We start from the raw sequence: 13,293 nt of genomic DNA on the forward strand, positions 1-13,293 counted from the left end.
GAAAGTGGTGATGGGTTGTTCACTAAAAACTCCACGATACCCAGCCACAGTTTTAAACCAGACTAACTAAAAATCTCTAAATTGTCATGAGAGAGAGACTGCATACATGTATGTCAAGTGATGGTTGGTGTTCTGTCCTTTCCACTTGGTGCTCTCCTTCTCCCTTTCCAGCACCTGGTGCAGTCCCCCAGGGGGCTGTGGTTTCTGATAGAGGGTATGCTGTGCTCAAATTGGCTACTGCTGCTCATTGGTGTGTGAGTGTTTGTAAAAGCTGAAATCTGTCTGTAAAGTGTCCTTGAGTCTGAGAAAGGTGCTATATAAATGTAAATAATAATATGTGAGCTCAGGTTTGAATCTTGCTGAAGCTGGCTCTGTATGGATTGAACATCACAGTCAAATTTGGCAAGTGGACGAGCAGTAATGAAAGTTAGATATTCAGCTGCGTATACTCTCTTCTTCCTTTGTCTGAGCTGGAAGAAACCATCAGACTCACAGTTCTTGTCTGCTAGTGCAGTCAGTATTTAATGTAGCATTTAATGTAATATTTACTTATATAGTATTAAATATTACGTAATATTATTGGCTATGTGTGTGAGTATGTTTTGGAGAAAGTCAAGACAAACATACAAGGAAGAGACGTTCCAAGAGTTTCTCAACTGCAACCGTCTGAAGGCGTCGCGCTACCTCACCACGGAACAGCAGGAGGAGCACGCGAGATCCCAGTTTTTCTTTAATCCAAACGGAGTATGGGGAGGAGCCACGGGAGAGATCCGACTCAGCGAAGTCGCCGCAAACTTGGCTCGAGACGGACCCTTCGCTGTTTACCGATGCGCGTGTCACACCGGCATACAAAGTGACCCCGCGTTGCGCATTCGATCACTTCGCGCTGGGCTACTAACGCAAGCAAATCATGGGATGTTTATGAGAGTAGGCACTTTTTGGACTTGCAGAGGAGCTCGTAATAGTTTCAACATCTGTAACCTCTGAAACAAAGACGTGTCATATCTTCGAGTGGAGAAAGTGTGTCTGTGTTTTAGAGAGAGAGAGAGAGAGAGACAGAGAGAGAGAGAGAGAGAGAGAGAGAGAGAGAGAGAGAGAGAGAGAGAGAGAGAGAGAGAGAGAGAGCGAGCTCTGGAACCTGGATAAATTTAAAATTCACTGAGATGGAATAAGAGCTAACTGCAGCTAAATTAGTTCTAATTCTTATGAGTTCCCTTTGGCTTATGGAATAATATAGGCCATGGACAACTTTTTCACAGAGGTAAGCTTATAAAAATGATGAACACCTGGTAATTTTTGACAAGAACCCACCGAGCATGTTCGAATTCAGACAAGCTTTAATCAAATGTAATACTTTTTCATACTGGGGCATTTTTAAAAATGTCCTTGTTCTTGGTGTGTGTGTGTGTGTGTGTGTGTGTGTGAGAGAGAGAGAGAGAGAGAGAGAGAGAGAGAAAGAGAGAAAGAAAGTCACATACTGACCCGGTCTTCGGGTCTCAGCGGCTCCCGGAGGAGATCTCTGGCATTTCCTTACGTTTTCTTATTCCTCTCTCCATTTCTATCGCTACCATTAGAAATGTCGGTTATGTACTCTATCTCAACCAATACGTGGATCTCCGAAACAGCAGTGAAATTGACTTAATAATAGATTATACCTTTTTAGCATTTGAATATTATGTAAATTAGAACATAATCATAAACATATTGACACCAAACTGTCCGAAAGATTCCTATGGTTAATTGTTGCTCGTGTTATACGCTGATCGGTAGGCTATTGTGTGAACCCGTGTAGCTAGGTAGTAGACAAGTTACACCATGCATGCTGGGACTCCAGTCAGTCTGTGACGACAGCTCGCGAAAGTTAAGCGATGAGTATCTAAAGCGGGCAACCGCTCCCTCGTGCTTACGCCGACAGTATAGGAGCGGTGACGTATGAGTCACACGTGATGATTCTGAAAGTTGGCTCGCGGGGTGTGTATTAGGCGGTTGACAGTTTAGTGAGAGAACTGTTATTTTCACCTACGGTGTTTGACGAGGGAGTGACCTGCTGAAAGTCATTTCCCTCCCTCAACAGGTAGCGCCCAACAAGCCGTAGCATAGTGTCTTACTCCGCCTGCACCAGGATGGGCGCAAATACAGAATTGCAATAGTCTCATGTTGATTCACTCGTGATCAGAGTTTCCATGACTAAAATGTAAAGCAAAATGGCAGCCGGCTCCTTTGAGCTCCAGCTTTGCTCGGTAGTGTCAAATATCATCCGGCTGCCGCATATCTCGCGGGCGAATCACTAACACAAAAGACCCAGTCTTTAAGAAAAAGAGCACAGCACCCGGAAGCTGTGGTATCCGCCGTAGATCCAAGCAAGATTTAATGTCAGAATTGCTCTTCCATATAGAACAATAGGCATATTGTATTTGTTTATATGTATAACCATGGAAATATAATTTTTGTTGGATGTAATTTAGAACAACACCCCTCCTCCCATAATAATAATAATAATAATAATAATAATAATAATAATAATGAGGCTGTTTATTAAAAACAAAATGTTAGTTCAGTTCCAACCAGGTGTGTGTCCATCTGAAGGTCTGCTGGTGTATCTGTTTGCATTCATTGTGCGTACCTGTCTGTATTTTTTGAAGTGTGTGTGTGTGTGTGTGTGTGTACGTGTGTGTGTATGTGTGTGTTTTGATTGATTCAGCAGTGTTGATGAGGATAATTTGTCTCTTCAGATGGAACATATGGACACTGCCGTCCTCTTCCTGTCACAAAATGGTTACCTGCAGGGTGACCTGTTATAAGGCATGATTACTGACAGTTGTGTTAATGTAAACACAGCCCATCCTGAAATAGTTGTTAAAAGGGGAGAAACAACCTGACTTCTATTTATCAAAGTACACACCTGAACACCTCCCAGTCCATACTCTGAAAGCATTCAGTCTCAACCTTAGGCTGACAGATTGTAAAAGGGTACTTAGTGTTTCACTAAGTGTTTCACTAGTTTTTCACAAGATGACAAACTCTTCACATGTATATTTACCCAGATTTAGGTTTCAGCAATAGACACTTGTGAATTATTTATAAATCTTTTAGTTAGTTTAAGTTTGTGTTCAGTGGAATTGACAGATATAAGCAAATGGAGCAAAATTCTTCACAAATAATACATTGTCTGTGTGTGCATGCACGCACACATGGGTGTGTGTGTCTGTGAGTGAGTACATGCTAAGTTTATCAGCATATGTCTAATCCTTCAGCTCAGTAGATAGATAAAGCTGAGTGTCACTGTATCAGTCTGCCATTAAGACTTTGTGTGTGTGTGTGTGTGTGTGTGTGTGTGTGTGTGTGTGTGTGTGAGAGAGAGAGAGAGAGAGAGAGAGAGAGAGAGAGAGATGCATGTTTTAGCTGTTTTTGACTGGAGGCTTTTAGAGGCAACATTGTAATACTTTTTATATCACACACTGACATCACACAGTACTTTTTATATCACACACAATGCCACTCAGTAAAACTACAAGTCAGTGGAACACAGAAACATATTCATCCTTTTTCACATTCCTTCTCACACTCTCTGTCTCTCTCTGTCTCTCTCTCTCTCTCCTTCCCATCCTCCCTCTCTCTTCCCCTTCCTTCTCTCCCTTTCTGTCTTCCTGCAGAGTTGCTGTTAACATTCCAAGAGGCTATGAAACTGCCGTTTTGCAAAAACGGAAGATATCACACACACACACACACACACACACACACACACACACACACCAGTCATTAATACCTGTCAATCCTGAGAGAGAGAGAGAGAGAGAGAGAGAGACAGAGAGAGAGAGAGAGTGGATGGGGGGGGTTAACTTCTGTCACACATGATATACCCCATACATGGCCAAGAAACAGAAACCCTCATGTGCAATGTGCATGCATACATGCACACACATCCACATATAGTAATTACAGCTAAAACCCAACCTCATATCCTCTCCCGTTTCTGATATTTTAGTTGTAATAGGCTATGAGGCTATGAAACTGTCGTTTTGCCAAAACGGAAGATCTCACACACACACACACACACACACACACACACACACATACACACACACACAGACACACCTTAAGAGTGAAAGCTCAGAGTGAAATGAGACTGTCCAGTCATCATTTATGGAGAGAGCGATAGATAGATAGATAGATAGAGAGAGAGAGAGAGAGAGAGAGAGAGAGAGAGAGAGAGAGAGAGAGAGAAATGAACAGACTAAGAGACAGAAAACAGAGAGTTTGTTCATGAGTGTATCTACACACAATTGTCAAGGAATCAATCATCACTATACTGATCTCACATTCAAATCTGGTCTATTTGATATTATACCTGTGATCTCTTCTCAATTGTTACTGTGTACATTGTTTTTAAGTTACTTTATTTTTATGCATACCTGTTGCTTCTGCTGAGCCGCACACCCTCCAGAAGCCTAGGCTTCTCCAACAACCTTGGAAGCATTGAGATAGAGCCACTCATTCTTTGTGGACAGTTATTTTAGAATCCAGAAATGTATTTCTTTTTTAATCTTAAAATGTTTTCCTCTCCATCTCTTTCTTTCTTTCTTTTAGACACGCAAGGAGGGTGGAAATGTAAATACTAAGCCTCTGCCTTTTATCCTTGAAAGAGAGAGAGTGATCACATGTTTACGTGTAGAGTTAATGTGTTTCTGGGTTAACCATAACCCTAACCCTAACCCTTATTCAAATTATGAGTATGTGTCAGTGTAGAGTTAGCCCATATTTAAATAAAAATCAAGAGCATTAAAAAGTCACAAAAAGAGCAGTACATTGCTTTGGTACTTTCAGTAGGGCTACACACACACACACACACACACACACACACACACACACACACAAACATACACGTGCAAGGCTACCACAGCTTGGTGAAACACATCTTTCAACAATGGACCGTATCCCAGCTGCCAGATCACAAGCCACACACACACATGCACACACAAACACACATTTCCTTCTTTTTCTTCCAAACACAAAAAAGTAGGTCAGTTAGCCATGGACTAATGAGTGTGTGCATATGTGTATGTGATTCTTGTGTGTGAGAGATGAAAGTGAAAGGTGCGGTGCTGCTTTTTGGGAAGAATATAGGCATTATCCTTTTTCCTCAAAGGTCCTACATCTAGCTGTAGATGTGTGAATTCTGTAGTAGAGGAGGGTAGGTTAATGTATGGTGGTTTACATCTAGAATACTTTGTAGAAATGTCATCTCCAGGCTGGTTGAATTAGTTTTACTGGCATTGCAGAGTCTGTCTGTGTCTTAGTAAATTAACTTTGTAAATGATCAATGTGCCATGTGGTTAGGTCTGGCTATCTTGTGTGCATTTTCAAATGGTCCGGTAGTGTAGAAAAGCAGTCTGTCCAATTTCACAGACTTAACTCCAAGACTGAATGAGATATTTTATATATAATGAAATGACTACCTCTTTGTTGTACAACAGACTGATATTAATACAGACTATTGTTCATACACTCTTATACACATACATTTTTTCCTGTGCAGACATACATGGTAAAGAGAAAGGTCAATGAGTATGAGAGAGTGATGAATTGTGGGTATTGGGTTTAAAAGCATGCAGGAATCTTTCCCCATTAATATCCTGTTTTCCTGTTGACTTTAATGATATCTGATCCTTCTCTTCCTGCCTAAAAACAAGGCAGAGAAGAGAAAGGATGGGGGGAGGCAGAGAGAAAGTTTCTGTAGGGTTTTTTAACAATTAAGCAAATAATGTGAAGAGTTTATTAATTTGTTAATAACAAACTCAACATCTGGGTGTTCATGTGTGCCTTTTTGCATGTCCATGTTTGTGTTTGTATTTGTTCCTGTTTGTGTCTATCTGTGTATGTGTGTGTGTGTGTGTGTGTGTGTGTGTGTGTGTGTGTGTGTGTGTGTGTGTGTGGCTCCAGACATGCTCAGTAAGCAGTGGGGAGATTACAGAGCAGCTCTGGTTTGGTTCATCCCTAAAACTTCTCCAAGTTGGCTGGGTTTTTACCCGAATATTATTTTAACAGGCCAGAAACACAATACCTCAGTCTACATAGTTCACACACACACACACACACACACACACACACACACACACACACACACACACACACACACACACACACACATATGTATATGGGTTCCTTTTTGAACATCAAAAGCAACATTTTTTTAAAGAGTCATTAGAATCTTTTTTTCTGCATTATGAAAAGTACTTTTCTCAGCATGCAGGAAGCCTTTGTTGATGTTTTTGTTGGAGTTGAGGATCTACGTGTTATTTTTTTGTTGTTGAATCTGTAGAGCTGAAGATTTCTGTCTCCTGATTCTTCCTGTTGATTCTCTTTTATACCTGTTGAAAGATGTGACTTCCTTCAGCATCCACATATTTAAGCACAAAAACTGAAAATGCACCCCAAAATAAAAGAAGCACAAATATGGGCACATCAGTCAGATAAAAATAATAACTAATATGGAGCGATAATGTAATTATGACTGTCAATAAGAATTAGTTATTGTTCTATAGATTATGATTATTAGGTGGCTTCATCACCTCTCATTTTTTAAGCTTATTAAATTATTGTTGTCATTATTCTATTTGTGTATCATTGTTTTATTGGAATGTACAGAACTTAGTTCTCTGTACTTGACATTTTTAAATATAATCGTGTCGACTTTTTAGAACACATCTACTGTTTGTGGTAGGTCAGTGCACCCAAAGCAGGGGCAAAGCCCTGGATTGTCAGACTCAGTCTGTGAAGGGTCTGATAACTAGATTAGATGGATCAGGTGTGTTAGAGCAGGAAGAGCACTAGTGCTGGGGGGATGGGGGTTGCAGGACTGTACAACTGTGGGATGGGGGTTGCACAACCGTAGTGAAGCAGTGAGTGTGCGGGTGTGAGACGAAGTGAAAGAAAAACTGGTTCAACAAATATTTGTTTACAAGATAGCATGAAAAAGTAAAACTGTTTAACTGTACACAAGCTTTTCCTGAACACAGACACACACACACACACACACACACACACACACACACACACACAAAGACAGAGACAGAGACAGAGAGAGATCACTTTAGCTGTTATTTCCTACATTTCTGCATTGTTTTCTATCTCTTCATCATGATTTGATTGTGTCTTTTGTGTTCTATTGTCGTCTTTTCTGTGTTTTATTACTGTAGATTACTGGTTCTTTTGGACTTTTTATTTTGTGATATATAAAAGGTTATTTTGTCAACAACTGAAGCATGATTTCATCTGTTATGTGTCTGCACTAATAGAGGATTACATACCACCTATACACACATACATACACAAGCAATCTGTACGTACACTAAAACATTCAAAATGGCAGATACATTTACAGGACACTTACTGATAGTTTGTGTGTGAGTGAGCACTGTGGCAGGTCATATTCACAAGAAGTGCATTTGTAATTCTCAATAGACCCATTCCATGGATTTGCATTTGTTTTCCATCAGTTCTTGCTATTACTTTAAACTAGTCACATTGTATGTCCTTTGAAAACATTCATAAATACATACATTTTCATTCGTATTTTGGACATATCTCTTATTGCTGGGGGTTAGATATTTATAAACATTGAAGCTAATATAATCAGCTGGAACAGTAACTGCAGTGTGCTATAGTAAAAGATGTAAATGGAGTCAAAATATTGCAGTAAAGATTCCAGAGAAACAGAGGTATTTATCAACTGTGTAAACGCGTGTGCATGAAATAACATTATAGGCAGGATTTGGTTTGTTGGAACAATTTTTTGCAGGAAAAACCATACATGCAGACACACACAGAGGTCCTTGACTGTGGTTACCTTTATTTGTGCTTCTGAAGTACAAGTTTATCTGGCTCAAATGAAAACTTCCTGTTTTAGGTGACTTCTGATTGGCTGGTACTAAATCCCAACCATGAACAGCTCTGTCTGAGCAAAGTGCACCAACGAATGAAACTCAAGCACGTAAAGAGAGAGCACTTAAGAAAGAGAGGGAAATGTGAACAATGTAAAATGTGAATGTGAAATGTGTTGTAGTTGGTTTCTGCTTTCCATCAATGGTGTGCGTACATGTGTGATCACAAGCAGCTTAACATCTCTAGACTAACCACTGCATTTCCTGAACCAACAGAAGAAGTATGAAGCTCTTGGCATGCAGGGACACAGCACTGCTGAGTTTAGCATTTACCCTCTTACAACTATGTTTACCTAAATCAATCATCATAAATGACCTGGTAATTAGCTGATGGTGCAATCAAGTGGGTTACAGTTCAGAGGAAAGATTACCCTGTTTAATGTAAGCGCTTTTTTTTTTTTTCAACACAGTGATTCTCAATTTTTCCTAGCCCTTTGCTAATAATATCTAGATTACTACAATAGTTACTTGAGATATACATGAAACAATTGTTTGAGTTTCAGTAGCAGTTTATGAGAAATGAGCTATGAAAGATATGCCTCATACTTTATTGATGGCTGCCGACCCTACCAACCCGACTCACAGGAGGTACCTTTTGATAGCTTTTTGTAAATGTAGAAAATGTGGGGTACATATAAAATGATGAGAGTACCCCCAAAATTGTCGAATGAAGGAGAATCTTTTTTTTTCTCACGCTGCAAAACTAAGGTAGCCTACTACCCTTGTAAATCTTTGATCCGTACATCTACATAGGAGGCAAACGAGTGATTCCAAATGAGTAAGTCATGCTAATGTTATTTGCTTGTAGTCAGTGCTGATCAGTGATGATAGTTGATAAAAGCAGAAATGCCGGATTTTTAAAATTATTTTTATTTTGGATTAGTTTTTCATGAATTTGAGTCTAACCACCTAATCTGGCAAAGTTTTTTTTTATTTATGGTGAAAATACAATACTTGACCAGCAAACAAAAGAACAAATGTTTCTATGTCAATGTAGCATTTTAAATTTCATAACAATTTCAGTAAGTTGTTTACTAGAAATAGACATATCTCTCAATTATCAGAAATTTTGACAGATTGGGCTGGGTCAGCTGGCCCGCTGAGACTGAATGGGAGGGAAAGGACTTAAAAACGTAATGAAATATGTAAATCTTGTGTACGTCTGAATTTTATTTTAAATGTTATTTTATAAATAATCATAATCTCACGATTCATGACACATTCTGCTTTGTCTGAAGATTTTTAAACACACACACACACCAACATACACACACAGACACATAGAAGCACACACACACACACACACACACACACACACACACATACATATACAATGGCAGCCTCTGTTGTGAAGAAAGTGTGGATGACCAGCTGCACAGCTGTCGTGTAGTAGGCAAACCAGTCAATGCAGCTATGTGTGTGTGTGTGTGTGTGTGTGTGTGTGTGTAGCTGCAGGACATAGAACATAGTAGGTTGTCTGTGTCTCTGCATGTGAAATCCAAAAATTTGAAGGCAGAGTCACTCTCTGAAATAGTAGCATTTTGAAAGTTCTGTTTGCCATTTCAGATCACTTTCAGGGCTCTAGAGAGGAAACCATTATCTTTCTATATATCCTTCTTGTTTTTATGTATCTATCCTCCTGTATTTATGCATCTATATATCCTAACCTGTATTCATGCAGGGATGTTACACTGAAAATCTTTTTAAAAATTGTAATTGACTTATTAGCAGTACTCCAGTTTGTGGCTTACTGTTCATGTTTGTGTTTTTATTTATTGAATTTTTTTTAAGTATAACAAAAAATGATGCAAAGATTGAATAAAATTGCACATTTTTAATTTCATAACACTCAGCTATTTTTTTCTTGTTTGAAATTTATAAACATGCCATGGTATGATTTTTGTGTGTATGTGTGCAAATAGTGCACACATGAGTGTGTTTGCTGGAAGCTGGCATGTATGAGGCGGGAAATGGGGTTAAAGTTCATTATGCAGTCTTCTGCAGTGGGCCTCAGAACAAATCATGTGTGTCTGAATCACCATATGTTTATCCCATCAGCAGGTACATTAATGAGTGTGTGTGTGTGTGTGTGTGTGTGTGTGTGTGTGTGTGTGTGTGTGTGTGTGTGTGTGCGTGTGTGTTTGTAGAGGGGAATGTGTGTATGTGTGTTTGTCTAGGGATGTAGAGAATTGAGAGAGAGAGAGAGAGAGAGAGTGTGTGCGTGTGTGTGTGTGTGCGCGTGTGTGTTTGTAGAGGGGAATGTGTGCATGTGTGTTTGTCTAGGGATGTAGAGAATTGAGAGAGAGAGAGAGAGAGAGAGAGAGAGAGTGTGTGCGTGTGTGTGTGTGTGTGTGTGTGTGTGTGTGTGTGCGTGTGTGTTTGTAGAGGGGAATGTGTGTATGTGTGTTTGTCTAGGGATGTAGAGAATTGAGAGAGAGAGAGAGAGTGTGTGTGCGTGTGTGTGTGTGTGTGTGTGTGTGTGTGTGTGTGTGTGTGTGTGTGTGTGTGCGTGTGTGTTTGTAGAGGGGAATGTGTGTATGTGTGTTTGTCTAGGCATGTAGTTTTGTAGCAGAATTGTTTGTGTGTTTGTGTGTGTGTGTGTGTGTGTGTGTTCATGATGTGGAGAGGCATTTCAGGGAGATGTGCTGCTGTTCCTAGCAGTAACCTTTCTCAGTCTCACCCTGTATGCATGACTGTATGAGTGTATGGTGGATTGGATAATACCCAGAACAAAATTTTTGAAGTGTAAAAGTCCACTAGCTAATCAGATGTTATCATTCATATGCCTGTGATAGAGTTTATGTCCTTCATGAATCTTAGATAATCTCAGATGATCAGTAGTTATAAGTGTTTGTTCATTACTATTAAATTACCAGTTTGGACTAAATGACTTGACGTTTTGTAGGTAGTGCTGATGTTAATGTTATACTTTAAGACATTCTGAGTGATATGCTGCTTTGCATATGTGCAGGGCTCTCGGGTGTGGCTATGGGAAGAGGACCAGTATTGGCCCAGCACAGTGGACTCCTGTTCTGGTGGAGTGGTGGTGTTCCGCACAGACTATGGACAGGTAAAAGTGTGTGTGTTTGTGTGTATGTGTGTGTGTGTGTGTGTAATAGAGATCTGACAGTTGCATAACATCTGCACTATACACTTCAGGGAGGGTCATCAAACAGGTGGGATCGTCTCAGTTTACACACTGCCCTCTGTGTATATTTGGTAGCTAACAGGTCAGTCATTACCATTCAGGATGTCACACTGTACCAAGTGCTCTGGGATGATAAGGGATTTAAGATTTAAAGCCTTATTGAAAGAGATTCAAAGCCTTAAGCTGACTGGTTCAAATGAGACTCACTCTGCTGTTAAGCCAGTTATGAACAAATAGAAAAAACAGGTAAAGGACTGATGAAAATAAAATATTGTGGGATTAAAAACAAATGTTACTTAAAAATCTATCTATCCATAGTCTGTTATCCATGACTGGTCAAACCATAACCATTGGGTTGGTTTGTAACATTCCCTGTTTCCCTCACTCTAAAACACACACAAACAAGAAATGAAAACTACTGAAATGTCCTATACTTGTTCTCTTTCTCTAACTAAATCAAGTGTGTGTGTGTTTACAGGTATACACCTATAAGCAAAATGCCTTGAGCAGACAAAGAGTGTATGAGATGCAGAGGAGCAGTGTGTATGGGGTAGAGGACATGGCATCACTGCAGGACCTGCATGAGGGGGCCATTCTACACAACCTGCACTTGAGATACACAAAGAACTCTATATATGTGAGTACATATCCACATTATGCACACCCCTGCTGGCCACACACAACTTAGTGCATAATGCACATGAGCATATACAAATAAAAAATGCAGACACCTGCAAGTACACACATGAACGCACACACTTTTCTCAAAACAGAAATAAAAAATGTCAGTGAGCAATCCACAAATGTAGTGTTTCCTAATACTGGCCATTGTGTAGTGTTTTTACAGTGTTTTCTTTGCACCTAGCACACCCTTCATAAGTTTAACATGGGTGTGTTAGACGGAAAACACTAAACTGTGGACCTGGCAGAACTGCAGTAGCAAGACTGGGACACACAGCTCTGCTGTATTTGTGTCACTATATGCTCAGCACCAGCCTCTAAGCCCATTTCTAAGCAGCACTTGGCAACAGTGAACTGACTGATTCAAGCTGCATGGAAGAGTAGGTGTGCTCATTGATCAGCCCGGCCAAGGTGCATGAAGCAATCAGGATGATCACAGTGCATTGTGGGACCAAAATATCTATATACTGAACTATTCAGAGTAATCATGTTTACAAATCCAGTAGACATGTTTTTAGTTGGGTACACATTTGATTGTTTTTATTTAGGGACTGTTACAAAGTAAAATAATCACATTTTTTACTTTCACATTTCATATGTAACAACAACAGACTCCTCTAGAGCTATTAAAGAAAACTCCTCTAGAGATATTACAGAAATCTTGAAGTGGAAATTATTTGAGCATAGAGAATACAGAACCTAAACCCATTTTATTTCTGTAATTTATTTCATGGCATCAAGTGAAGTTAGCCTGACTCATTGTGCTTACCATAGTTGCTAAGAAACAGCAAGCCGACCAACGTTGCAATTAATTGTAGTGAATGGTAAACTGAACTGAACTGAACTTAAAGAGCTAGTTCACAATAGGCAAAGCCTAGCCACAGTCCACAAACAATAATAGACTGTAATTACATTAGGGCCACAATACAGCATGAATGACTGAAATAGCTCTCCTTATTTTGTCATGGAAATGTGACTGCAAAGACTAAAATATGATGTAGCATATTTTAGCTATGCAGGGATTGTACATTGCAACAGTTGTACCATGTGCACTTCACAATTCTAAAATTAAATACATAAACAATTGCCTCAGACCTCATGTTCTTCAACAGAGAATGTCTATCAAATTAAGAGTCCTTGAAATGCAAGGCTGCTTAGTTAATATTGCCATTCAAGCTTTGTGCAGGGTCTTCTGTAAACGGTAAGGATTCTAGTTAAATTTAATCATTTAAACTTCAGTTTTATTTGTAGACTGTTTAGCAATAGATCTTTTCACAAAACAAATACATAACAATAATATAACTACATGGCACAGCTACAGTCTAAACCCCTAATTAGCAACCAAGAGCAGCAGTGGCAATGGAAAATTAATCATTAAAACCTTTCAGTTCCTGTTTTACGTTTTTGTTAATTCTGAGCATTTAACACATCTGTTTGTAAACTAGTGATGCCATAGTTACAAGTTTGTAGTGCAAATGGAGGGATGGATTGATTGCTCTGTCTGTGTGTGTGTGTGTGTGTCTG

The 13,293-nt window shown here is 39.5% G+C and overlaps 1 protein-coding gene across 4 annotated transcripts in view; it reads left to right on the forward strand.

The window, feature by feature from the left end:
* The first annotated feature begins 756 nt into the window (after window positions 1-756).
* The window catches only part of myo10 (myosin X), a 40,070-nt gene continuing 27,533 nt past the window's right edge, over window positions 757-13,293 (forward strand). For all 4 annotated transcript variants that reach the window (XM_035527889.1, XM_035527890.1, XM_035527891.1 and 1 more), the window contains exons 1-3: window positions 757-1,261; window positions 10,912-11,010; window positions 11,567-11,725. In XM_035527889.1, the coding sequence (XP_035383782.1) occupies window positions 1,241-1,261; window positions 10,912-11,010; window positions 11,567-11,725 (279 nt within the window). In that variant the 5' untranslated portion in view covers window positions 757-1,240. The remainder of the gene's footprint in view (window positions 1,262-10,911; window positions 11,011-11,566; window positions 11,726-13,293) is intronic.

Source organism: Electrophorus electricus, chromosome 7, assembly GCF_013358815.1.
Source record: "Electrophorus electricus isolate fEleEle1 chromosome 7, fEleEle1.pri, whole genome shotgun sequence".
NCBI lineage: Eukaryota > Metazoa > Chordata > Actinopteri > Gymnotiformes > Gymnotidae > Electrophorus > Electrophorus electricus.